The sequence below is a fragment of the Theropithecus gelada genome, chromosome 6, assembly GCF_003255815.1.
Source record: "Theropithecus gelada isolate Dixy chromosome 6, Tgel_1.0, whole genome shotgun sequence".
Lineage (NCBI taxonomy): Eukaryota > Metazoa > Chordata > Mammalia > Primates > Cercopithecidae > Theropithecus > Theropithecus gelada.
The window spans coordinates 425,765-453,700 of NC_037673.1; the positions used below are offsets into that span (position 1 = coordinate 425,765).

Sequence of the window (27,936 nt, forward strand, 5' to 3'; positions counted from 1 at the left end):
TTGTGCACGTCAGCTCCGAGTTCTCACTGCTCCAGGAGGGTCCAGTGGTCCTGGTCCTGCAGGACCCAGCATGGGGGCCCCCTGCCTCCCCCAAGCCCCAGCAGGATACAGAGGACCTAGAGCAAAGTTTCCTGGGGCCGGCCGTGGTTGGTGGCAAGCCCTCCAGGCCCTGCCCATTCTCCCCTGGCAGGTGACTCCACCAGTAGCTGAGCACCTGGGGGCAGGTGAGGTGATGTCTGGCCACTTGGGAGGGCTTTCCCCCTTATCTCTGGAAACCGGAGCCCTTCCTGCACCCCACTCAGCTTAGCCGATGGATGACAATGTCCACTGGGCCATGGCAGCTCAGGCCCTAGGGTGGGCTGAGAGCCAGGGCCCTCCCATTGCTGCACCAGCTCTAACCCCAGGCAGGACCACCATGAAGCCCCCACACAGCGGGTCGGTGGGGTGCCTGAGGTCCGGAGGTCTGGCTACTGAAGGTCCCACCCTACCTGAGGGGCCGCCTGTGATCCGCCCACTGTTTCCCTCTGAGTGGGACACCCTAAGATTCCTCCTAATTTTGCGTTGCCGCCAGCCTTTTTGTTTTCCTGGGAAGGGGTGGGGGTGGTGCATGTGTGGTCACCGCCCTGTGGATGTCACCAGGAAGAGGTGGCCCTTGGTGGGACGTGGACTTGGGGCCCAGAGGGACCCCGGGCAGATGTGAGGGGCCCGACCTTCTCTAGGGGCCCTCAGGGGCTGGGCTGCCTCCATCTGCCCTAGTCTCTGCCCTGGCAGGGCTTGGGTCTGTGCACCTGAGGTCAGTTTCTGGCTGTTTGGAAGTCACCCTCTCACATGACCTGTGCTGCCTGGCCAGGCTCATGGGGCAAAGTGGACAGCCAAGGCCACACCCACCACTGGCCGAGCACCACACAGTGCACTGGGGAGAGCAGAAGAGATGGGTGCTTGTCACCATGCAGTGCACTGGGGATTGCCGGTACTGCACCTGCAGGTCACAGGAGCCACAGGCCTTGACTGCGAGGCCACAGTGCCACGAGCTCATGAACCCTCAGTCACAGACGCACCCACGGTCAAGGGACACCCCTGCCAGGGGCTCCACTCTGCAGAAGCCACTGTCATCCTGCACTTCCAGGGGTGGCCACTAGAGGCTCCCCAAAGACAGAACTGGCCGGAGGGCTCCAGAGCTGCCAAGCACCAGCCCGGGACAGGGTGGCGCCCACAGTAATGGAGGGACAGGGTTGGGTGTGGGGAATGCAGCCCACCCTTCCCCGGGGCTGGGTACCACGGGGGAGGGGGAGGGGAGCAATGCTGCCCTGAGGCTCCTGGCCCTTCCAGGGAAACTGACAACTGCTTTTCTGAGATGGACAGACAGGAGGACATCACACACAGCGCTCTGAGGACCTCACCTGCCCTGTGGTGGCTGCCCTCCAAACACGCAGTGACCTGGATTCTCTCCAAACCTGGGTCTTGCTCCTGGGAGGTGGCTGGATCGGCTTCCGTACTGGGAACAGTCTGCAGACTTTAGGACAAAGTGTCCTGCCAGCTCTCCATGCTCGGGGTGACCACAGACCCCAGTGCTGGCTGGCCTGGGGGGTGTACCAGGCTCAGCAGTCCTCCCCATTCGGGGTGACCACAGACCCCAGGGAGCCTGGCCCTGCTGTTCTCAGGCCCCCACTGGCCCTGGTTTCCTCCTAACCTGCGTCCAGGTATCAGTCCCCCAAGCCAAGCCACCACCCAATCTCCGCCTAGGTGTCTGCAGGAAATATCAGTGCATTTACTTGGGAAAACACACCACACCCAGCACACAAGCGTGGGCCCTGGGGGAGGCTGGGGCTCCCAGCGAGCTGAGACCCCAGCCCAGCCCTCCTTCCTCTGCCTCATCAGTTGGGTGCCCCCACCTGGGCTAGCTGGACCCACAGGGGGCCCAGTGAGCAAGGCTGGCAGACCCTTGTCCAGAGGCTGGTGGTGTTTGGTGCAGGTGGGGAGGCAGCGGCTGAGCCTGACCCCAGGGGTCCCGAGGCACCCATGGCATGGGCCCCTCCCCAGGCTCGAGGAGGTGCCAGAAGATTCACTGTCCATGGCCCTACTGGGCCCCACTCCCACCGCTTGTGGTCCGATCCCGCTTGTGCACCTCATGCCTCCATTAATTAATATTTTGAAGCTGCCAGTGCGTGCTCTTTGCAGGAGGGAGTCATTGTCTGGGTTAACGGTAGTCTTCAACAAAAACCTGGCATACGGCTGCAAGAAATTTGTTTAAGATTTAACACATAGTAACATCAAAACAAACAAGCGCTGCCATGGCAACGAGGACTAAACAAAGGCTCGCAGATACCCCGAGCTGGCGCCACGCCGGTGGAGCCATGGCAACCTGCCCCGAAAACAGAAATCGGTGGACTTTTTCTCTGCAAGTCCTGTCAGAGTCAGCAGCTTTCTGCGGTACCTAAGGCCACTTCCTCGCGGTCCCCAGGCTCCTGAGGGAGGCAGAGGCTCCCACAAGTGACAGTGGGCATCCCCCTCTCCAAAATGCAAAACAAAAGCAAGCCAATACCCCTCAGGCCTGCTGCCCACCACCCCTTGCTTTTCCTGGAGATTAAAGGAAAATCTCCAGTGTCGCCAGCCCCTCCTGGTGGCCCTGCCCCCCTCTGTCTTCCTGAGACAAGTGTGTGAGTTTAGGCCCCTTGCTCCTGCACACCTGGGAGGTCAGGACCCTGTGCCAGGATCACAGGGACGCCCCCCGAGGGGAGTCCAGGCTGCAGGAGGGAAGGACAGTTTGAGGGTGGGAGAGATGTGGAGGCAGTCCTGGGGGAAGCCCGGGGTCACAAGGGTCTGCGGCTGCAGGTGAATTGGGAGGCGGGGAGGTCAGAATCCCTCAGCCTCCCCTCAGGCCAGGGTCCCGGTCCTGGCCACCTGAGCTGCTGCCCACAGGACAATCTGCCACACGGCGCCCACCCACAGTGCCCAGCCAGCCGACCAGGCTGCCCAGGACTGGGTCTCAGCCTCAACCCCTCCCTGGGCTCGGGCCACAGCTGTCTGCTCCCCCAGACCTTGACCCTCATGGCCAGCCAAGGCTGGCACACCCCAAGGCTGGTCCCAGGTTCTGCACTGAGGAGGTGGCCGTGCTGGAGCAGGGGGCCAAGCTTTAGCCCCCAAGTGCCTGAGCAGCTCAAGCCCTGGCTCTGGGAACAGGCCCAGACCAGCTGGGGCTCCTCCGGCCTTCTGGGGTGCCAGCACCTCCACGAGCAGGGAGGGCTCCCATCATTCTCCAAATGAGCCACAGCCGCCAAGCCCCAGTCACCACAGGGAGAGCTCTGCATGTGTGTGCAGGTGTGTGCAGGCGTGTGTGTGCACATGTGGCCATGTGCACGCACACATGTGCCATAGTTTGAAGGCCACTTTCTGCAGAAGGAATCATACCTGGCACCATACTTGGTGTGTCCGGGCAGCGCCAAGGCTGTGCGCATGGGGCTGGCCCTGCAAGGCTGATGGCCCCTGGAGAGGCTCTTCCCACCTCCTGCCCAGCCCTTCTAGGAGCTTCATCCACAAGCACCGTCTCCACACTGCTTTGCCCTGGGTCTGCTCCTGTGTATCCCAGAGCACACATTGGGCGGCACAGAGGGCACCCAGGGACTCGTCCCAGACGCGCCCACATGCCCAGGCCTGCTGAGGAGCAGCTGCCAGGGGCCAGGAGCACGGGGCTGGGATCCACGAAGGGGCTGGGTCCCCTCCAAACAAGGACACCTGAGGGGGAGGAGGAGCACTGGGGGACACATGGGCCCTGGCGGCCAAGGGGAGGAGCCAGCCCTGCCAATGTCCACACAGGCTCCAGACACCATGGCCGCTCCGCGAACCCCACCTGCCGCTGTATGGGCTAAATATAGCCAACCCAGTTTCCCTCTCCTGGTCTGTGTGCCTGGGACACGTCCCTTGGCAAAGTGAGTTCTGGGCTCAGGACAAGGGCACTGTCTGTGCCAGAGGCTCTGGCCCCCGGCCTCCTGGGCACAGCGCAGGTCAGTGCCGCCTGCCCATGGCTGTTGACCCACCAGAGCGGCCCTGGTCACCAGGACCTGCCAGCAGCTGGCTGGGGGTGTCTACACAAGCCTACACTGCATAGCCCGCTGCTGCAGGAGGCTGCAGGTTTCCAGCAGGGATGGCGGCTGGTCTGTCTTCCAGGCAGCAGCTGGCACGACAAGCCCTGTGGGTGATATGGGAGCCCCAGCAAGCCTGTGGGAGCTGCCTCTCGCCAAAGAGCCCACAAGTGGGGTCTGGACCTCTGAGTCAGGTGCCAGTCGCCTCAGCCACAGTACCATTGGAGGTGCGGCCCCGAGAGTCAGTCCACGAAGGATCTGTGGCCGGGGGTGCAGCGTGTGGGGTGCAGTGTGGCCAGGGGTGCAGCACAGGCAGGTGTAATGTGGCCAGGGGTGCAGTGTGGCCAGGGGTGCAGCACAGGCAGGTGTAGTGTGGCCAGGGGTGCAGTGTGGGGGGTGCAGGCTGTCAGACGGACCCTCGCAGGCCAAGCCCCAGCCCTTGTCGGGGCCCTTCTGGTCCCCTTGCCCTGGCAGGCTCTTTGTGCCTTCCTGGTCTCCAGAGGCCCCAGGGATGAGTGATCCTGGGTTAGTATGGGCTCCAACCACCAAGGTGTTGGCAAATGATGGCCCTGTCCAAGGCTGGGGAGCACAAGGCTACATGACTACCTGCCCAGAGGGGCCAGCCACAGCCTCCTCTCACACCGGCCGATGGCTAAGCCCATGAGGACGCTGAGGCTGGGAAGCCACAAAGGAGGTTGGCAGGGGCCACTGGGTCTGGACAGGGTCAAGGGTGAGACCAGCTTGCACCCGGGTCCCCGGATGGACCCTCCCCTCCAGTTTCTCTAGGACTGAGGCTGCGAGCTGTCAGGACGACGAACAGGACTTGCTGGCCCTGGTTGCCCCTGCCATCCCCTAGAGCTGGGGGAGTCTGCAAGGCAGTCAGCTAGAGAGAAGATCCGGGTTCAGGCATCCTTTTGAGCGGTTTCATGGCTTTTCTGGCATAACTTTCTAAACTCAAAATGCCCTCAGATGCACTCAGATGTGCCGTACACAACAGGAAGCTCACCAGGACATGCACAGTCCGGGAACACGCACGACCCAGGAGACACCCAAGACCCAGGGGACATGCATGACCCGGGAGACATATATGACATCGCCACAGACCACAGCAGAGAGAGCACAGCTGCAAAGGCCACGGTGCCCATCCAGAGCTGGTAGATGGGTGCTGACTCCGCAGAGGTGGGCCCCAAAGCCTTCAGCATGGGGGCATCTGACCCACGGCCCAGCCCCTTGCAAAGCCAAGGCGCCAAGGGGGAAGGCAGCAGGAGCTCTGAGATGAAAGAGTAATGAGGTTGTGGCAACGTAGGAATCTGGCCGCAAGTGGACGCGGGTGCAAACCGCCAAAATAAAGCCATTTCTACACAGATGGACAGGACAGGGCTGGACACGGGGCTGGGGGAGAACCACTGCTTTTCTCAGGCGCGATCATGGTGGGGTGTCGGGACATGAGGTGAAATGTGCCGGGGTGGGTGAGGGTGCCTCAGTGTGCTTCCCGGCAATCATCCAGGAGAAAACAGGCAACGTGTGACACAGCAACAGGTGTGTGCACACATGACACAGAAATGCACGTGCATATGTGCACACACGATGCAGAAACATGCACACACGTGCACACACGATGCAGAAACGCATGCACACGTTCACACATGACGCAGTAACGCACGGGCACACGTGCACACACGACAAAGAAACACATGCACACCTGCACACACGACGCAGAAACACACACACATGTGCACACAGGACGCAGAAACACACGTGCACACGACACAGAAACGCATGCACACGTGCACATATGACACAGAAACACTTGCACACGTGCACATACGACACAGAAACACGTGCACACATGCACACACGACGCAGTAACGCACGGGCACACGTGCACACACAACAAACACGCAGACGTGCACACACGATGCAGAAACACACACGTGCACACAGGATGCAGAAACGCACGAGCACACACGACGCAGAAATGCGCGCACACGTGAACATACGACAGGAACACTTATACATGTGCACACATGACAGAAACACGTGCACACGTGCACACAGGACGCAGAAACACGTGCACACATGACACAGAAACGCACACCCACACATGCACACACGACGCAGAAACGCGCACACATGCACACACAACGCAGACAAAGCAAACGGCATGATGCTGTTTTGCAGTGATGGCCAGAGCCGCATCCTTGGTGCCCTTTGCTGTTTCGGCACCTGTGGGAATCCCGGGGCAGAAGTGGAGCAGCACAAAGGCTTTGGGAGGGGCTGGGGGACACCTGAATGGCCAGCTCCATGCATGGGGACACAAGCATCCAACCTCTGAGACTCAGCCCCTGAGTCAACCCATGGAGGGTCAGGAACTCTGCCTGCTAGCAGCCAACTGCCTCTCCAGGCTTCAGGCAGGCACTGTCCCCACTCCTGGGGAGGCCCAGTGATCCCAGCCACAGCTCCCTGACTCTGGAGAGCAACATTCACCCTGAGTCTGCTCCGAGGCCAGACAGACCCTCATAGGCCACCTCCCATGCCAAGACCCCGCACGACCATGGGGCCAGGAGGAGCCAGGGCTGCCGCTCAGGACTCGGAACCGAGAGGTCCTGGAATGCCCGGACCCCTGCTTCCCGGAGGCCCAGATGGCACATTCAGACTCCCACGTCTGGGCTGCTTCTGAGAAGGGCGGGGTCTTGAAGCACAACCCCCTCGACTCCCCATGGCCCACTCCCCACAGAACCCACCCGGGGGCTCAGGGTCACAGACCCAATGAGCCAGGTCCCTCAGCCCGTGAGCCCTGCACACTCACTTGATCTTGCTGAAGACGATGTCCACGTCGGTGACCGTCACGTTCCTACCGTCGATCACCTGGCAGTCCTTGCACAGCTTCGACCAGTTCTTGCCGTGCATCTCCCTCCCCGTGGCCCTGGTGTCCCCGTGCACCGCAAAGCGCCGGAAGGCCTCCTCCAGGGCACTGAGCTCGGGGGCTGCGGCTGCACCCTCACCGGCACCCTCCGACTCCAGCGACAGCCTCTTGGCCGCCCGGTCCTTCGAGGGGTCCCCCGGGGACTTGGGAGGTGTCCTGTTGGCAGCTTTGGCGGGCTTCGCCTTGTCAGCCATGTTGCTGTGGAGGAAGGAGAGGAGAAAGGTGTCACCCGGGCCATGTCTCAGCTGACCTGGGTGCAGCCCAGGAGACCCACCATACCAACGAGCACCAGGACGTGGCTGAGACAGGCAGGCCCTCCCGGGGCGACGTGGCAAGGGCTGAGACGGGCAGGCCCTCCCGGGGCGACGTGGCAAGGGCTGAGATGGGCAGGCCCTCCCGGGGCGACGTGGCAAGGGCTGAGATGGGCAGGCCTTCCCGGGGCGACGTGGCGAGGGCTGAGATGGGCAGGCCCTCCCGGGGCTGGGCGTGAGGCCCCTCAGACCCTCAGAGCCAGCTGCCCTGGAGGCACGCGTGTCCAGCTGCCAGGCAGAGTGGAGCCAAGCAAGGCCTTGCCCACTTGCCGTCATTGGGCCAAGGACCCCCTAAGTCAGATAAAGCCAGCAGCTTTATGGTGGGAGCTGAGCTGGGTGCCAGGGGCTCCAGGCCGAGGAGGCTCAGGGTGTGACTGGCAGCATCACAGTCCATCCCGGGTCCTCCCCACCGCCACACTTTTCCACTGCCCCTCCTGTGGACGCCCGCTCTGCAGCTCTGGGGGACACCTGAGGACCACACCCTCCCCAGGGTCTGTGAGGGGACGCCTTCCTCCGGGAGGGTCCACAGCGGTCCTGCGACAGCGGCTCCCACCCCAGTGCAGAGCCTCTGACCATAGATGGAGCTTTGGGTTGGGGGGGTGTGCGTGGTGGCCCTGGGAGCACCTGAGGATGCTCTGCCCAGGTGCCCTGGGCCTGCCGAGCCCACGGTGCCCCAGCCAGGGGAGGGGACTGCGGGTGTGCAGGGTTGAGGCAGTGGTGGGGTCATGGGCATCGGGGCGCAGGGACGCCCTCTGGACTTTGCAAGGCGCCCACCCCCAGAGCAGGCGGCTGGGCCGTGGGGTTGAGAAGACTGAGGGGTGCCGCTCAGGGAGGGTTGGGGGACGCAGGGCTACGCCACAGGGCGGGGCTGCCGAGGCCACCTCCCCACCACGCATGGTGAGACCCAAGTCAGGCCCTGAAAGACTCAGAGTGAGGTGCTGGGCTCCACACGACAGCCGCTTCCCCAAGGGGCCCAGACGCCAGGTCGGCCCTCAGCACTGCACTGAGAGCTGAACGTCTCCACGGCCCACAGACACAAGACCCCGTGGGAGGGTCTGTGCCGAGGACACAGGTGCATGTCCCAACCCTGGGACTCAAGGAGCCCTCTCAGATCTGGAGTTCTCAGCACCAGTCATGGCCAAAGTGTGGCTCTGTCATCCTGGGGGTCCTGAGTGTGGTCCCTGCTGACCTTGAGATCCCACAGATTCCCCCAAAACAGCTGGAAAAAAATCCAGGGCTGCTGCCTACACTGAGGACCTTAAGGGCCTCAGGCCCCTCCCATTCACCCCTTTCCTGGAAGGCACCGAAAATGCAGATGCCAAACCAGCGGAGGACGCAGGGGCAGGACCCAGTCGGGCAGGACCACGTGGGGCAGGATCCCGGTGGGGGCAGGGCCGCGTGGGGGCAGGATCCCGGCGGGGACGGGGCCGCGTGGGGGCAGGATCCCGGTGGGGGCGGGGCCGCGTGGGGGCAGGATCCTGGGGGTAGAAGGGCTGGGTCAGGTGTCCAGCCAGGAACAGTCTCCCGTTTTATCGCTGACACCATTTCTTTGTCTGAAACAGGAGCTTCTCACAGGCCTGGCCTGTGTTTCCACTGGGCCTCTGCAGCAGGGGACGCTGGGCAGGAGGAGCGGTTGGGAAATTCCCAGAAGCAATGGTGGGTTTTGTGAGCACCCAGAACAGTGGTGGGCGTGTGGGTCAGAGGAAAAGAACCTTCTGGCATGCTTCAAACTCAGGGCTGCGTTCTGTGGTCTTATCTCCTGTGGGGACGCGCCTGAACAAAGACCCTTATTCACACGCCTCCGTGAGTCATCTGAGAACCTGCACCCCGTGGGACCCGCCTGGGAGCAAAGGGATGAGGGAAGCCCCTCGGAGCCGCCTTCAGGGCTCACGCAGGACGTCCCACCCATCAGCGCGTGCTTTGCACGAGTTTTTAGTAAGCTTGGAGGTTGGCCTTGGAAGGCTGAGCGGGACATAAAGCGTCCTGCCCTCGTGAGGCCTTCAGTTGGGGCAGGTGATAAACAAATAAACAAGTAATGAAACATCAGGCAGCGAGGAGTGAAGAGGAGAAACTGAGGCAGGTCAGAGGGAGGCCAGCAGGCAATTTCAGACCCGGGGGAAGAGGACGCGCGTGAGCAGAGATGCGGGCAGGCGGGAGTCATGGTGCGTGAGGACGGTCCAGTGCACGGCCCCTGCGCCCAGGTACCCCTGCACCCCTGCTGGGCAGGTACCACCTTCACTGGGCTCAGCCCCTCTCAGCACAGCAACAGCATGAGATGGCACGAACGAGAGCACTGTGGGGGCCGCAGGGCAGAGGGCAGAAAGGAACAGGGGTCAGGCCATCGCCAGATCTACTGAAGACGGACACTGGCTTCAAACGTTCTGAGGACAAATGCTTCCCGCCGGGACTTGGATCCCCTCGTCCACTGTCCCCACTCAGGCTGAGGGGAGGGAGGCCACCTGCAGTGGGTGTGAGCTCAGAGACGTGGCCACACCCCCTGCGGAGGTGCTTGGTACTGGGCTTCCCAGGAAGACGAGGGTGACAGCCGTCAACGGCCGAGAAGAAGGAGTAGATGCAGGAACCCACGGCCGTCGCGGGAGGGCCGAGGACCAGGCCCAGGCAGTTTTGGAGGGAAAAGCGGAATCCGTCCCAACTCAGCCCCAGCCTTTCTGCACCAAGGCGTGGAGCGGTGCCGACCTCAGACGCCGGCTGCCACAAATGCTTCCAGAGCCGGCTCTGCGTGGGGTGCACGCTCAGGGATCTCACACGGGGACTCGCCTCAGAGCCCATCTGAGCTTTGCTGTTCTAGGTTCTTGTAGTTTTGTTTTACCTCAAAGAGGCATTAGCTTAGCAAACTATTTTTTAAAAGGTTTTTAAATTAAAATAGACAGAATGAATCAGGCGCGACGTGCTGCTGTGGAAGACAGCCAGGCTGCTGCTGGGTCTGGAGGAGAAGGACGCGGCTGCCAACCCCGAGCGGCAGCAGAGGAGACGGGAGTTGCACTGTCTGGATCGCTTCACGAGACCCATGTGCTGTTTCCACAATGACGGTAATAGAATACATTTAATTTAAGAGAACGTGGAGGTGTCAGAGGGACGATGAGCCTGGGCGGGCACCTCTCCCTTGGCGCTCACCACCAAGTGTAGTATGCAGCTGTGCCAGCTGCTTCTCCTTGGATGGGCGGAGGCCAGGCGTCCTCCACTTTCCCACAGTTTCTGGACGCAGCGCACCTGAGCCCTGGGTGCAGACCCTCACACCGTTTCCCCCGGAGGCTCTGCTCTGTCACCGTGAGGGAAAAGAAGGTTGTGTAGCAGAAGAGACTCCAGGAAGACAAACTGCTCACCCAGGGGTCAAAGGACAAGCTCCCAGGCATGCACCCACCATCTCCAGATGTGTGCCCTGAGCCCCCAGGGGGTTGCTCTGCACTCCCAGGCCTGTGCCCACCATCCCACATGTGCCCTGAGCCCCAAGGGGGTCACCCTGTACTCCCAGGCCTGTGCCCACCATCCCAGCTGTGCCCTGCACTCCCAAGCCTGTGGCTTGCATCCAGGTGTGCACTTGCACCCTCTCCCGCTGGCTGGTGCCTCCCTGGTAGGAGGGACGTGCCCAGCCCTGCCCTGACCCAGGTTCCTGCTCACAGCACATGCCCCTTCCCTGGCTAGACCCCACTGGAGCCCAAGTGGGGCCTGGCCAGGACCTGCTTGGAGGCTGAGCACACCCCACTCACGCCCCCACCCCCAGGGCCTCCCCAGGGAGTCAGGAGGATGGCGCCTATGGGCTCACCCACGGGTGGGCCGCACGTTGTTGTACAACTGGCATTTTCAAAACAGGCTTGGAGAGGGCAGAAGACAAGGGCAGAGGTGGTACCACAGACCTCAGAACGGCGCAGGCAGAGGCAGACCCCAGAGGGCGACTGTCCTGGGGAACAAAGCATCCCCGCTGGCCGGGAAACGCCTGCCCCAGGTGCGTCGCCAGCTCCAAGGACTTGGCCGCCCAGGCGGGGCTTCGTCCCAGACACCCCAGGTCACCGTGCCCCCAACCCCATGGGCTGTCCCTGTTCCCAAGAGGCCCCACAGAAAATCAGCTGGGCCCAATTTGTCAGAATGAATCTCCTGGGAAATACCTTAAGACTGGATGCTGGACTGCCTGAAGCCAAACTTACAGAAAAGCTGACAGAACAGAATTGACAAGGCTGGAGAAATAGCAGCCGGCCTCTGATCACAGAGCTGTCCAGGGGCTGGAAACCCGGGTGCCCACGTGGCATCAGTAAGCAGGGCCAGGGGCAGTCACTAGGACCGACCACGGCTCTGTCACTAGGAACAGGGGTCTCTCACTAGGACCTGGGGTCTGTCAGTCACCAGAGCCGGGGCCTATCCCTTGGGTCTGCAGCCTGTGGCTAGGACCTTGGGTCTGTCACTAGCGCCAGGGGTCTGTCCCTTGGGCCTGGAGCCTGTTACTAGGGTCTGGGGTGTGTCACTAGGGCCTGGGGTGTGTCACTAGGGCCAGCTGCTGTTTTAAAGGTAGCAGCAGCCTCGGTGCTCCCTTGTTCACTGCCCACGCCCACGGGGGGGTGGCGCCGACAGAGCCCACACCACCGCTCTCCACGTGGATGACTGTGGGGTGGCTGAGCCTTGCTGGCAGAGGAGGCTGGTGGACAGGCCATGCTCACATCAACAGGAGTGCCGGGTCAGAGGTTGAGGCAGGAGCCACAGAGCCAGTGGGAGCCACCACCCCTCTCAGCTCATCACCCCTCCCTGGGGCCTGAGACCCCAGAGTTAGCCCTCGGCCCTGCTCAGGCTCTGGCCTCCCTGGGAACCTCTGTCCTGGTCGCAGGTGTCCTGCAGGCCCCTTGGGTTGTGCTGGGCTGGACCAGGCCGGGGGTGACCTCTGAAGCTCCACCTGCCTTGGAGAAGCCACCAGCAGCTTCTCCAGCTGCACCCGCTGACCCAAAACAAAGCTGGCAGTTTCTGAGTCTGTGCACTTCCCCCTGCAGCGGAAGATGCAGGATGATCAGCCGCTCAAGCCCAGCGTCCCCAGGGCACACTCGAGAGCACACCCCACCCAGAGGCCAGGCAGGTGCACACGGCCAGGTCTGCCCCAGGGTGCCCGTCCAGAGAGGTCACAGTCCTGAAAGGCCACGGTCCTGAGAGGTCCCCATTGTGAGAGGTCTCCAGTCCAGAGAGGTCGCCAGTCCTCAGAGGTCACTGTCCTGAGAGGTCACTGTCCTGAGAGGTCACTGGTCCTGAGAGGTCATCAGTCTTGAGAGGTCACTGGTTGATCCTGAGAGGTCACTGGTCCAGAGAGGTCATCAGTCTTGAGAGGTCCCCAGCACAGAGAGGTCACTGTCCTAAGAGGTCACTGGTTGATCCTGAGAGGTCACTGGTCCAGAGAGGTCGCTAGGATGGGGTCTCCAGGCCTGGGCTGAGGCTCTGCCCCAGAGAGGACCTGAGGTCGGGCTCCTGCTCTTCAGGGACCCTGAGGGCCAGAGCCAAGCCCAGGCTGAGTGCAGTCCCCAAGGAAGTGGTAGGAGGAGGGCAGGGCCGAGTCCTGTGGCAGTGCCCGCAGCACACCACACTTGGACCCTGGTCGTCTCACGTGGCGTCCTCCGGCCATCCTGCACGGGGCCATCGGGACCCCTGCCACTCACCACAACCGCGTGGCCTCAGACCCGGGCAGGACAGGGCAGGCTTCACACTATCCTAAGTCCCATGGGGTGGGAGGGACCCTGCACAAGGAACCTTCCGGTAAGGGGGGCAGGGGAGCAGGGGCTGCGCGGCCCCGGCCACCTCCAGTCACTCTCAGCCCTCAGAAGAAGAGAGACGGGTGCACGGGAGCTTCTCGGGGCCAACAGGGTGCACCCAGCACCCAGCCCCTGGTGCCCTCTGCCTCTGGGAACCACATCTTGGCCCCCATCTGCAGGATGTGGTCCCCGCAGCCCTCAGCATGGCCACTTTGGGGACGGCCACCGGAGCCCATCTGCACACAGGTGTAGGGATGAGAAGGCGGGGAAGTCACAGAGAAAACCCTCCCAGGCTACAGAGCAAACCCCTTCTGAGTGGGAGACTCAGGATTAAGGATGACAGGGAGACACAGGAGGGAGGATGGAACATTCCAGAGCACTAGGGCCGAGCATCCAGGCCACAGACGCCGGGGCCGTGGGCACCAACTTTGCCACCGAATGGCCACCGTGGGACGGAGGTGCAATGGGGCTCCCGGACTCTGCAAAGGACACTGCAGCGGAGACTCATCCTGGTCTGAGATGGCTGTCCTAGGCCCAAGTGAGGGTTAAACCACATCCCCAGCCAGTGCCCACCACCCACGCCAACACCATTTCTCTAAAGCACCACACAGGACATTCCGACAACAGAGCATCCCAAAACGGAATAAAATAGATCCTGGCTGGCTCATCCCATCAACCACGTCCGAGACTCGGCAGCTGCAGATACTGTGGGGCAGGCCTCCATTAAAGGCATATCCCATGGGGACAGCCAGGGCTCTCACGGGGGGCACAGCAGGTTAGAGAACACAGCTGGGGCTCTCATGGGAGGCACAGTGGGTTACAGGAGAAAACAGCCGGGGCTCTCACAGGGGGCAGAGCAGATTACAGGACACGGCAGAACCAGGGGCTGGTCCCTCATCCAGCGCAGCTTCACTGAGCGCCAGACGCACGAGGACCATGCCCCACCCCAGCCCAGTCACTGCCCTTGGGTTGCCCTCTGGGCTCCAGGTCCAGGGCACCTGCAGGCAGCTGAGACCAGGCCAGCTCTGGGCCAGCGGTGGCCCCATCTAATCCCCAGAACCTGTGAATGCAACCTTGTTTGGAGAAAGGATCTGGAAATGAGATCATCCCGGATTATCCACGGCTGAGCCCTAAATCCAATGGTGAGTGTCTCTACCTAGAAAAGGCAGAAGAGAAGACACAGAGAAGAGGAGAAGGTGCTACAGGCTGAATTCGTCCCCTCCAAAATCCACACTGGAACCTAATCCCCATTGTGGTGGCATTAAGAGTTAGAGTCTTTGGGGGATGAGACTGAGCTATGGGGGCCAGGTTCCGAGGAATGACTGAGTGCCTTATCAAAGGGCTAGAGCATGAGGACATGGCAACCAGGCCCTGTCTTGGAAGCAGGGAAGGGCCCTTGTCGGACGCCAAGCCTGCTGGTGCCTTGATCTTGGACCCTCCAGCCTCCAGAATTGTGAGAAGTGAACATATCATTTCATAAATTACCATGCCTGGTTTTGTTACAGCAACACCCACGGACTAAGACAGTCGCCGTGAGGCTGGGACTGGAGTGACGCAGCCACACGTGCAGGACAACTGGAGCCACCAGGAGCTGGAAGAGGCAGGGAGGGTCCCCCCAAGCCTCCAGAGGAAGCTGACCCGAGATGCCTGGACACTGGGCTTCTGGTCTCCAGGACCATGGGGGAATGCGTTCCTGTTGTGTTAACCCCGGACTGTGTCAATTGTCAGCGGCCTCTGGACACAGTGACACAGTGGGTGGGACCAGAAGGCTCAGCATCCCTAATGGGGAACAGAGTCTGCGGAGGCCCTCAGGTGGCACTGAGAGGCCACAGGGGGCTCCAGAGGCCCCTGGGGGTCTGCTTAAGCCAGGATGGGTGTTAGGCCAGGGCTGCCAACAGCACCTGCCTTCTGAGACCCATCCAGCCTCTAGTTGCCCATTTTTAGGTGGAGAAAATGAAGGGTGCATATGTGGCTGGCGTGAGGAAAAGTCAGTTGATGGGAATTTGTTGATTTAAGGGAAGGTTCAGCTGTGTCTGCATGCTAAAGGTTGTCCTCCAGATCAGATCGAGAAGCCTCATGAAGGTTATGCAAAAGAATTTCTGATGTCCTTGGCGTGGGGGAAATTTGTTACATGGACACAGAGAGCCTTGGCCCGCAGGAAAAGATTCTTAGAAGGCACCAGATTAAAAGAAAGGACTTCTGTTCATTGAAAAAATGTCATCAAGAGAGTGAAAAGGCAAACCCTAGGGTAGGAGATGTTTGCTACACACCACAAATGTTGGCTTGTCTCCAGAATATATAAAGAACCTGTACAGATCAATAAGAATTCCATACACAAAGCGCAGCTGGCTTGAAAAGGCCCCTTGGGGATGGGGTATCCAAGTGCCCAGTGCTCGGCGGGAAGCACTCAGCTTCGTTAGTATGACCAGGAAAATGCAAATCATAAGACTTCCACACAGCCTTAGAAAAGGCTAAGATATTGCAAAGGCTGACAGTGGCAAGTGCCAGCAAGGACACGGGCCAACAGGAAACTGTTTGGGTGAATGGCTTCGACCCCTCTGGGAACTGCTTGGCATCATCTGATGAATGTAAAGACACACATGATCCTGGATCCAACGGCTCCACTTCCAGATTGACCCAAGAGACTCCTGCCCACGTGCCCCAAAGAACATCCCAGGAATACCCACGACAGCTTCATCCCTAGTTGCCAAGAAAGGGAAACCGCGTGGACAGGCGCCTGCTGCCAGTATGGTGGTCTGAAGGACAGCGGGCATCCCCGTGAGAGTGTGGGCAGCATGAGCGCGAGTGCCTGGGGCTCCTCGACGCAGTGTGGACGGACCACTCGTGCACACTGTTGACCACGGTGAGCCGGCACAGCAGAGTGCCCACTGCGTGGCTTCTGGTTAAACGTTAAAAACACAGGCAAAGCCAGAGCACAGTGCTCAGGAATTGGTGATTCGATGAGAAAACAGACAGTGAGTAAGACCCCATCCCACTCCCGGAACACGAAGAGAGGCAGCCCACAACGACTGGCACTAGAACTGCAGGTGGACTGTGCCAGGTGCCAGCTGGGGCCCTCACAGCAGGCGGCCTGGGGACACGTGGGCACTGGCGAAGGTGGCAGGAACAAGCCTGGTGGGAGGTGAGGCTGAGATGAGCTTCACCCCAGTGGCTCCGTACACGGCCCAGGCTCCTCTGGCACTGAGAAGGCAGAGGTGTCACCCCGCCGAGGAGCAGAGGAAACCGGCACTTGGGCAGCCTTAGGAGAAGTGGGGGCTGGTGTGCACAGGAGAGGATGGACGCCCCAGAAGCAGCCACGGTGGCCAGGTCACCTGTGAGACACCATGGGTGGGAGATGCAGGTGGCTGTGCACAAGGCAGAGGGTGCTGGGAGCTCGCCTGTGTCATACGTGAGGGCACTTGGGCCAGGGCCTGGGTTGGAAGCCATGTCCAGACCCCATACGGGTGCTCGCTGCTCCTGTCCCCACTGACTGATGACTGATGGCCAGAGGGAGGCAGCGGGTGTGTGAAGTCGCCTGGCAGGTGCGGCTGTTGGTGGCATTCCTTAGGCAGAGGCCACTTTGGATATTTGTGAACAAATGAGCAGGTTGGGGTTACAGGTTATGGAATCTGGGAAATGTGGTCTGTGATGCCATGCGCACTGGGGGATCACGTGGAGCCCACATGGGTGGGCACCTTTGATCATGCCAAGAAGTCAGACGTGGGACACAGAGCCTGCCCGGAGGAACGCATGCACCAATCCCTTCCCTGAGCCACACTGAACGGGGAAAGGGTTCCAGGTGGCCTTCACTACTGGGCTTAAAGAAAGGTTAAGAACCTCCCTTCCCTTCCAGAACCTCACTTTTCAACGACGTCAGCACAACTGGGGTCCTCAGAGGAGGCGCTCACCCTTCCACGATGGAAGGGAGAAGCCCGGCTTTCTGAACGGATGAGGCTGCAGAAGGCAGCTGGTATGATGAAAAGACAGAAAGCTTTGCCTGCTTCCACTCTTTTGAAAGATTTTTTATATTTCTTCCCCAAAGAAAGTCACGCATTTGGACATTCAGACATTAAATTACAATTCACAATTAAGTAGTGCTTAAGTTAAAGGAGAAACATAGAACCCAGAACAGTCTTAATTTGCGTATCAGAAAATAAGATTTAGGGACAGCTGATGTTTTTCTTAATTCTTTTTCTGAGAACCGCGTGCCACTTTCCTGCGGGGTGCTGCCCTTCCCCAGGCGTGATTCCAGGGGGCTGCAGACCACAGAACCCGCCCTTCCCCTGGATCCAGCAGGGCCAATCAAAGCCATTCCCAGGCAGAGCCCTGCAGCACTGGGGAGGGGCTGCCCCACTGAGGAGGTGCTGCTGAGTTGATATGCCCTGGAGGCCCTGGCGGGGAGACGGCCTGGAGGTGAAATGGCCAGGATGGGGAAGCCCTGGAGGGGGGAAGTCCTAGGGAGGGGTAAGCCCTGGGGGAGGAACCCTGGGAGGGATGCCCTGGGGAGAGGGAAATCCCCTGGTGGGGGGAATGTGCTGGGGAGGGGGATTTCCCAGGGAAGGGGATACCCTGGGTGGGGATGGCATGTGCAGAGGAAGCCCTGGGTGGGGGGTATTCCCTGGGTGGGGGGATGCCCTGGGTAGGGGGGATTCCCTGGGTGGAGATGCCATGTGGGGAGGATGCCCTGGGTGGAGGGATGCCCTGGGTGGGGGGGTGCCCTTGGTGGAGATGCCATGTGGCGGGGATGCCCTGAGTGGGGGTAGATTCCCTGGGTGGAGATGCCATGTGGGGAGGATTCCCTGGGTAGGGAATCCTTGTGGACGTTGTCCTGGGTGGTGGAGTCTTGGGGAAGGAATGGCCTAGGGGGTGGCTCTGGGAGGGGGTGGCTCTGGGAGGTGGATGTCCTGGGAGGGGGATGTCACCTTAGGGGGAAACCCTGTTGCCAATGCCCTAGGAGGGAATCCCTGTGTGAGAGATTATCTGGGTGGGGGCTGCCTCAGGTGGGGGATCATCTGGGTGGCAGCTGCCCTGGGTGGGGGACCATTTGGGTGGGGGCTGCCCTGGGTGGAAGATCATATCAGGGGCATGCGGTGGGTTACGGCCCTGTGCCACCCCCTAACACACACACACCAAGAAGAAGGTGGTCTCCCTAGGAGGAGGATCCATGCAGGGCATCTTGGGGTTTGGCTCGTGGATGCCGGGAACCAGGTCTGAGCCCCAGATGTGGCTGGGCCTGACCCACGCAGCTCCACCCCTTCCTTCCCAGGAAACACGTTTTGCTCAGCAATAGGAACTAGGCGTGTGTAGATTCTGCTGCCTGATCCTGGCTCCTGGCTAAGGGTTTGTGGGCTCAGATGGACTTGACACCCAGCCGCAACCCTCCTGGGCGCAGCTTTCTGGCTCCCCCAGCCCAGGCAGAGGCAATGACTGACTCTCCTCACCCAGAGTGTTTTCCCGAAGGCACTTCTGCCTGAGGGCACCAGGCTGGGCCAGGTACTGCAGGGCGCTGACCAGCACTGGCCTGGGGCCCCCGAGAGCCCCAGATGGCATCCCTCTCACACAGTCCTCCTGTCTCACCACCAGCTATAAATAGACTCGGCTCTCTGCTGGCACGGCGTCTCCCAAGGAAGCTTTTAATTCTCAGCGTCCTCTGCAGGGAGTGGCTCCCACAGGCCTGAGAGGGAACAGACCGCCTGCTCTCCAGAGAGCTCCCCAGTCTCCATCTGCGATGGGTGATCCTAATTTTCTTTAGGAAGTTCTCCCAAGCCCTGCATGTGGCGCTTTGGCCTTTGTGCCCACGGAGGCCCCCTGCAGCCCCTCCCTCCAGACCCTGCCCAGCCCGGTGCACGAACCCTGTTGACCGATTCCCAGGCCTAGGGCAGCCACTGCCAGTGTGAGGCTTGCAAATTAGGGTAGAGGGGTCAAAAGGAAGCCCCTTTTAGACCATTTCTATGAGCATTTCTATGCGCATTTCCACAATGAGCATTTATAACCTTGTATAATCGTTAAAACATGTATTGCAACTTCAGGGAATTCGGGAAGATGGACCAACCCCAGCTGTAAGATGAAAATGCACCCAGTGACCAGGGGAGCTTCCTCCAGGAACGCAGGGTCCAGTCCCCATGACTTCATGCTTTGTGAAGATGCAGAGCGAGTTCATGCCGGCACCTTTGGGAATCAGGGATCCCATTAGAAACCATGAAAGCTGCAGACCCCTCCCGGGAAAACGCACACACCCTCCTGGAGCTCGCCTTCTGCAGCCGCTCCTGGAGCGCGCCCCTCCCCCACAGGCCCTCCGAGGATCACGTGGTGGGGAGGCGCTGGCACCCAGCTGCTGACAGGCGCGAGAGCCCAGTTCAAGGCGCCGGCATCAGGCTGCAGCTGCCTCACTCCCCTCCACTTCCTGCCCCTTCCAGGCCTCCGTCCAGCCCCATCTCCTAGTCCCAGGCCACAGGGAGCTGGGTCACCTGCCAGGGGCAGGGGCTGCCTGGGCGCGGGGGGAGACCTCTCCCCCAGAGAAGTCTGGCGGGCAGGGGTGGCCGGGGTGGGCTGAGGGGCCCAGTCCTCTATGGGTCTCCCAGGGGCCCTGCACGCAGAAGAGCCAATAAACATGCCAGGTGGATCAGCGGTGACACTGAGAGGGAACGCAAACCCCCACCCAAACAGCAGCCCCCAAACCCCATCCAAACAGCAACCTCGCCACCCCCATCCAAACAGCAGCCCCCAACCCCCATCCAAACACCAGTCCCCCAACCCCCATCAAAACACCCAAACCCCATCCAAACAGCAGCCCCCAACCCCCATCAAAACACCAGCCCCGCCACGGCCGGGGAGGGACGCGCTTAACCGAAACCGCAGAATAAAGGGCTCCTCAGATCCTCGGGCGCTGCTCCCAGGGGTGCGGGAAGGTGTCCCGGCAGCGCCTCTCCATCGCCACAGGCCCGCGGGCGGTAGCCAAGGCCCGGGGAAGCCCGAGGCGCTGCGGGGGACGGTCTGACACCCCCACCTGCCGGGACGCGGTGGTGTCAGGACCCCGAGACGGCTCATTCTGGGCCGTTTCTATGGCCCGGGATCTCTCAAAACCCGCCGTGGGCTGTGGCTTCATTCCAGCCCTCCACGCCCTGATTTCCCACGCCTCACATTGGCGGCGGCCTCCTAGGCCTGGGAATAGGGAGACGGTTCGAGTCCCGGGCTGGGGAGGGCCTGGAGGGAAAGGCTGCAGGGGCGTCCCCGGCAGCGAAGAAAGGCCAAAGCGCCAGGCGCAGGGCCCGGAGACGGTGACAGACCTGTCCCTGGCGCGGCGGACGGTGACCCCCGCCCGCGGCCTTTGCGAAACCTCCCTGCCGCCTCCGGGCACCTAGCGCGCTGCGCCGAACTCCGGGCATCCTAATCCGGGGGCGCCGGGACGCGCGGGACGACCCGGGAAGGGGGCTCGGGTGAGCGCGGGGGCAGGGGCTGCGGCTCAGGTGGCTGCTGGGGCTGACGGGCCCAGTCTGCGCCCCCGGGTGTCCCCGCGCCGCGCCCGCAGGACCGAGCCCCGCGCCCGCTTACCTTGGAGACGCAGCGATTGCAGCGGCGGCGCCTCCGCGACTCGGCCGCGCGCGACCTGGTGCTCAGCGGAGCGCTCCCGCCGCGGCCCCGCGCCAGCCGGTCCCGCCCAGCCCCGCCCCGCACCGGGCCCGCCCCCGGCCCCCAACGTCCCGTGCCCGCCCCAAGCCCCGCCCCGCGCGCTCATTGGCAGCCCCGCCCCCGACGCCCCACCCGGCTCGGGGAAGGCGCGGGGCGCACTGTGGCCTCTGCCTTACAAGGCCGGCTCCGCGCAGGCCCCGCCGGCCACCGGGTATCCGCTCAGCGCAGGGCGCGGTCGACCCTCGGGCCGTGGGAACCGCTGGGCAGGGTGCGGCGGGGCCCCTCACCTGGTTCTGGGCCCCCCCGGGGACGACCGGACCCCGATCTCTGCGCCCCGCAGGACGCCCGTGGACGGTGCGGCGGGGGATGGATGAGCGCGGACGCGGCCTCCTGGGGTGGGGTGGGTTGGCGGCGAGGGGCGCGAGGACAGTGCTGGGCGACCCCCGACCGCGTCCAGTTCTTTAAAGAGCTGCAGACGGTGCAGGGAAGCGGCAGAGCCGGGCTGTGAAGGTGCTCGGACCCCAAGGCTGGGCGCAGGCCGGGGACTGGGCGCCCAGGTGGGGGCACCGCGGCCGGGGGTCGGCCTGAGCAGGGAGCCAGGTCCGTGCCGGGCGCGGAGCGCAGCTGCCTGGGACCGGGCCGCCTTTCCCGCAGAAGCGGAGAGCAGAGCGCGCACCCCCGCACTCGGCCTCAGCCTCTGTTCTCCCTGCAGGGTGCCCGTGTGCAGCGCCACCATCCCGGCAGCTCTTCTAATCTCGCCTTTCTCGGGGCACCTGCGGCCCCGCGCCCCTAGACAGGCTTTGCGGAGGGGGCTCATTCTGCCCGGGGTTGACCGGCCCTCCACAGGAGTTGGCTCCGCACAAGGTTCTGGGCCGAGCTGACAGGGCGGTTCTGTGGTGCCGGGTGCTGGGACTTGAGGGGCACAGGGGCCCCTGCCTTGAGGAGGCCGAGGCACAGCCCCCCAGGAGGAAGGGGTGCCTCTGGTGACTTCCAGCTCGACTGTGTCTGGTGCAGCTGAGCTCCTACCCCAGCCCCGACTCTGTCCCTGCACCAGGTGTCCAGCAGGCCCTGGAGCCCACAAAGGCAGCAGGGGAAGTTGGGGTGCTGGGCAGGGGGTGCTGAGGCCTCAAAGCCCGGCGGCTTGGCCCCCACCCACCCCACGGTGGTCTCGGGCCCCACACTTCCTCTCCTCTCCTGTGGTTTCTCCTTCCACTCAGAACTGACCAGAGATGGGCTTCTGTGTAATTCTTCTGAGAAATTCCGCACTCAGAGCAGGGAAGTTGGGAGACCCCCAAAGCTGTGCGGCGGCCAGGCTGCGGCTCCTGCTTCCCTCCTGCTCGGGCGGGCTTGACTGCCTTCTCGTCCCGCGGAGCCCGGGGCGCCTCCCCCTCGGGCAGTTCCTACTAACAGCATCAATGAAATAATGAAATGATGTCTCCTTGGTGTGTTCTTACTGTCCTATTAGGCACAAGGTGACTCTTCAGTGCATTTTTCGAAACCTGTACAAACTCTCTTGACATAAACGCAGTGATTTTACAATGAAATTGCAGTGGGAGGTAACGTCAGGCTTCAGAGACAGACATGGTCCTGGAGCCTTTGTGAGGAGAGGAGAGGCAGGGGGCGCGGGGCGGCGTCCAGGGGGCTGAGCGAGGTCTCAGCAGGAGGACAGAACTGAGCCTTGGGCTGCCCTGGCCCCTGCGCAGGACACACAGTGACCGGGGCTGGGGTGGGCACCTGGTTCTACCGTCGGGAGTCGGGTGTTCATGGAGTCTGCTTCCTTGTCTGCGGGTGAAATTTTGGTTTGGGGTCACGGATGTTATTTCCCAGCGGCAGTCGGTTCAGTCAGCACTTACTTACAAAATCACCAGAAACGGGGGCACAGGATCTTGCCCAGTCGGGAGAGGTGGATCCTGATTCGGGACTCCAGGCTCTTCACCTGGCCATGGCTGCCTGTCCAGTGGCCCTTCCTAACCCCCAGCTCTGGCTACACCGCCAGACCTGGATGGCCTCCATTTACCCTGCAATTACTGAAAACTGACGCACAGCCAATGATGTCATCCACGCACAGTGTCCCGTTATGTTTCCTGGGCTCCTGAGAAAATCACTACAAATGGGTTGAACAATAGGGGTTCCCTCCTAAGGCTTAGGAGGCCAGAAGTCCGACATCAAGGCCTGTGCGCTCAGGAGGTTCCCACCTCTTCCAGCTTCTGTGGCTCCAGGCGGTCCTGGGCGGTGGCCCCATGGCTCCACCTCTGCCCCTGTCCTCACGGGGCCTCCTTCCCAGAGTTTGTGTCTGTCTCCTCCTTTGCTTATCAGGACACCTGTCACTGGATTTAAGGGCCACCAGGATAAGCTGGGATAATCTCAAAATCTTTAATGGAATTACATCTACAAAGACCCTATTTTAAAGGTCTTACTCTGAGGTTCTGGGTCGATGTGAATTTTTTGGGTGGGGGGCACTACCCCCGCAGCACCAAAGCTTTTCCCAGCTCCACCTGTGGCGCCGCGCCAGTGACCAGCAGCGTTCACCGAGGCGCCTGCCTGTGGCTGTTTCCACGGCTTTCTGCACAGGTTCTGTGTCCGCAGTTGGGAGCACCAGGCCAGGCAGCTGTCACATAGGAGGAGGCCGGCTCTCAGGGACAAGCCCCTGCTGCCCAGCACCCTCGCCCACCCTGGCTGGGTTTGGCGTTGGGTTTTGTGGGCAGAGGTTCAGGCTGACAGTGGAGGTTGGGCAGGGCAGACACAGTGTGGTGGGTAGCACTGGAAGCCCTGGGCAGAAGCAATGGCGGAAGATGCTGGGCCATCCGGGTCTGCAGTGGGAGACCAGTCAGGACAGGAGCCCAGGTCCGTTGGGAGGCCCCATGCTGAAGATGGAAGCACAGGGAGTAGGGGGAGGAATGGACTCCTGGGGACAGAGAGCAGCAGACATGAAAAGGCCTCTGATGCCAAGTGTGGGGATGCGGGGTCCCAGCAGCTGAGGTGGAGCCGCTCCCACCAGGCCTGCAGCTGGACCTGTCAGGCGTCCACCCACCCCTGGCAGCTGAATGTCCTTTGATGGCCTATGGGCTGAGCAGCTTCTTTGGGCCCCGTGGGGGTGTGGCCCATAACAGGTGAGCAGTCACGGCCCCTTGAGAACCCTAAGCAGCTCCTGTGTGGGTCCTGGGCTGGGGACAAGCTACAGCCTGGGTGCATGGGGCCTGAGGGGGTGGTCAGTGTGACACCTGTCACTGAAGGAACGACGTGCCTGCCTGGGTGTGGGGCCTGGGAAGGCTGATGGGGGTGTTGAAGCCGCTCCCACGGGTCCTTGGCAGCTTAGGTAAAATGTCTGCGGGGATGTGTGTGTGCACGTGAGTGTGTGTGCACATGCATGCGTGTGTTTGTGTATTCCTGTGTGTGAATGTACACCTGTAGGTGTGAGTATGCATGCTGGTGTATGTCGGTATGTGTTCAGCTGCGTTTTCAGCTGTGTGTGTATTTGTGTGTCTCTGTGTGTTTGCACAGGTGTGTGTCTGCGTGTGCTTGTGTCTCTGTATGTGTGCATGTGTTTGCACCTGTATGTCCACCTGCCTGTGTGCCTGTGTGTGGATGTGTGCACATGCCCGTGTCTGTGTGTTTGCGTGTGTGTGCACGTGCCTGTGTGCCTGTGTGTGCCTGTGCCCGTGTGTCTTTGTGTGTGTGCATGTGTATGTGTTTGCACCTGTGTGTGTGCACGTGCCTTGTGTGTTTGGGCTATGATTGCATCTGGTTATATTGTTTAAAGAAGCCAAGTTCAATTTTGGGGTTGGAATTGCTGTGGAACATGGAATGAAAGTGCAGGTTCTGGGTCTTGCTGCCAGGGAGCGACTCTGACTCCACTATCACACACCTGTGACCCAGAGAAGGGCATTTGAGCCTTGTGGCCTCACTGTTGCCACTGGCCAGATGCTGATGAGGAGGGGAAGCCACATGGGGGGTGTTCAGCTCTAGGCAGAGCTGCTTGGAGCACATTCTTAATATGCCAGCCATTGCTACCTCAGTTCCACAGCCGATGCTAGGGAAGAAGGATGCGGGGACACAGCAACAGGACAGTGTGCTGGGCAGAAAAGATGTGGACGGGAGCCCATGCCTGGCAGGACCAGAGAGAGGATGGCGTCGCAGAGCTGAGGGCTGCAGAGAAGGGGGGCGCTTGTGTCTGCAGTGGAGAGGACACACCCCAGCTGGCCAGGGCAGGGGCGGAGGCCCTGGGTGTGGCTGTCAGAGGCAGTGGGCAGTGAGCTCTGTGAAGCCGAGATGGCTCCAAGCAGACCACACGGAGCCTGGTTCGCTTCTGTCCCTGCAATTGTTTTCCCCGCTGCCGGAAGTGGCTTCACTTGTGTGGATGCCCTGCACTCAGCCCAGGACTAGATGGATTCACAGCCAGATTCTACCAAACATATGAAGAACTAATACCAATCCTTCTGAAACTATTCCAAGAAATTGAAGAGGGGGGATATCTCTCTAACTCATTCTATGAGGCCAGTATCACCCTGAGACCAAAACCAGACACAGACACAACAAAAAAAGAAAACTCCAGATCAATATCCCTATGAATATAGATGTAAAAATCCTCAACAGAATACCAGAAAATAGAACCCGACAGCACATCAAAATGATAATGCACCCTGATCAGGTAGGATTTATCCCAGGGATGCAAATCAATAAATGAGACATGGCACATGAACAGAATTAAGGATAAAACCCATATGATCATCTAAATAGATGCAGAAAAAGCATTTGATCAAATTCAGCCTCCCTTCATGGTAAAAATTCTCAAAAACTAGAAATAGAAGGAACATGCATCAACATAATAAAAGCCTTACATGACAAATCCACAGCCGACATCATACTTAACGGGGAAAAGTTGAAAGTATTCCCTCTAAGAACTGGTATAAGACCCGGATGCCCACTTTCAGCACTCTTATGCAACATAGTACTGAAAGTCCTGGCCAGAGCAATCAGGCAAGAGAAAGAAATAAAGGGAATGCAAATTGAAGAAGAAGGAGCCCAAACTCTCCTTTTCTGTTGGTGAAATGATATTCTGTATAGAAAACTCTAAAGACTTGTATTAGTCCATTTTCCCACTGCTGGTAAAGACATGCCTGAGACTCAGTAATTTATAAACAAAAAGAGGTTTAATGGACTCACAGTTCCACATGGCTGGGGAGGCCTCACAATCATGGTGGAAGGCAAAAGGCAGATCTTACATGGCAGCAGGCAAGAGACAGAATGAAGGCCAAGTGAAAGGGGTTTCCCCTTATAAAACCGTCAGATCTCGTGAGACTTATTCACTACCATGAGAACAGTATGGTGAAAGCTGCCCCCATGATTCAATTATCTCCTACCAGATCCCTCCCACAACACATGGTAATTATGGCAGCTACAATTCAAGATGAGATTTGGGTGGGGACACTGCCAAACCCTATTGGTTCCACCAAAAAACTCTTAGATTTGATAAATAAATTCAGTAACATTTAAGGATACAAAATTAATGTACAGAAATCAATAGCATTCTTATACACCAATAACAATCTGGCCAAAACCAAATCAGGAAGGCAATCTCATTTATTATAGCTACAAAAAATTACCTAGATATATATTTAACCAAAGAAGTGAAAGATCTTTATAAGGAGAACTACAACACATTGATTAAAGAAATCATACATGACACAAACAAATGGAAAAGCATCCCATGTTTATGGATTGAAAGAATCAACATTGTTAAAAATTATCATACTGTTCAAAGGAATCAACAGATCCAACACAGTCTCTATCAAATTAGAAAAAAAATCCTAAAATTTACATGGAACCCAAAAACAGCCCAACTAGCCAAAGCAATCCAAAGCTAAAAGAACAAAGTTGGAGGCATCACATCACCTGACTTCAAATTATATTACAAGGGTATGGTAACCAAAACAGCATGGCAGTAGTACAAAAATAAACATATAGATTAATGGAACAGAATAGAGGACTCAGAAATGAAGACACAAAGTCCATAAAAATATATATTGAGGAAATGACACCCTTTTCAATAAATGGTGCTGTGAAAACTGGATTGGCATATGCAGAAGAATGAAACTGGACCAATACCTCTCACCATATACGAATGTTAACTCAAGATGGATTGAAGACCTAAACGTAAGACCAAAATCTATAAAAATCCTAGAAGAAAACTTAGCAAAAATTCTTCTGGACATTGGCCTAGGCAAATAATTTATGACCAAGTCCTCAAAGCAATTGCAACAAAAACAAAAATAGACAAATGGAACTTAAACTAAAAACCTTCTGCACAGTGAAATAAACTAACAACAGGGTAAATAGACATGGGAAAATAGTTGCAAACTATGCATCTGACAAAGGGCTAATATCCAGAATCTACAAGGAAGTCAAACCAAATAAGCCCATTAAAAAGTGGGCAAAGGATATGAACAGACATTTTTCCAAAGAAGACACAAAAGTGGTCAAAAAACATGAAAAAATGCTCAACATCACTAATTATCAGAGAAAGGCAAATTAAAATCACAATGCGATACCATCTTAGACCAATCAGAATGGCTATTATTAAAGTCTAAAAACAAGAGATTTTAGTGAAGATGTGGAGAAAGGGGAATGCTACTGGGAATGTAAATCAGTATAATCTTTCTGGAAAACAGTATGGAGATTTCTCAAAGAACTAAAAATAGAACCACTATCTGGTTCAGCAACTCCACCACTCGGTATATACCCAAAGGGAAAGACTTAATTATATGAAAAACCACCTGCACTTGTATGTTTATCACAACACTATTCACAACAGAAAAGATAATGGATCAACCTAAGCATCCATCAGTGGAGGACGGGTTAAAGAAAATGTAGCATATACACAAGGTAATACTACCCATCCATAACAAAGAATGAAATCATATCTTTTGAGCAACATGGATAGAGGCCATTATCCTGAGTGAAATAACTCAGAAACAAAAAGTCAAATACCACATGTTCTCACATATAAGTGGGAGCTAAACAATGTGTACACATGGACATATGGAGTGGAATAATAAGACACTGAACACTCCAAAAGGTGGGAGGGTGGAAGCGGGTGAGAGTTGAAAAATTACGTATTCAGTACAATGTTCACTATTCAGGCGATGGGTACACTAAAAGCCCAGATGTCACCACTATGCAATATATGCATGGAAGAAATCTGCACTTCTACCCCTTACATCTATAAACACTTTAAAACTCTGTTCTTAAAT

General features: G+C 58.9%; 1 protein-coding gene across 1 annotated transcript in view; it reads right to left on the minus strand.

Moving 5' to 3' along the window:
- The window catches only part of TPPP (tubulin polymerization promoting protein), a 28,291-nt gene extending 7,565 nt beyond the window's left edge, over positions 1-20,726 (minus strand). The window contains exons 1-2 of the mRNA XM_025388284.1: positions 20,609-20,726; positions 6,889-7,203 (exon numbers count right to left, since the gene is read on the minus strand). Of these exons, the coding sequence (XP_025244069.1) occupies positions 6,889-7,199 (311 nt within the window). The 5' untranslated portion in view covers positions 7,200-7,203; positions 20,609-20,726. The remainder of the gene's footprint in view (positions 1-6,888; positions 7,204-20,608) is intronic.
- Positions 20,727-27,936: the final 7,210 nt, after the last annotated feature.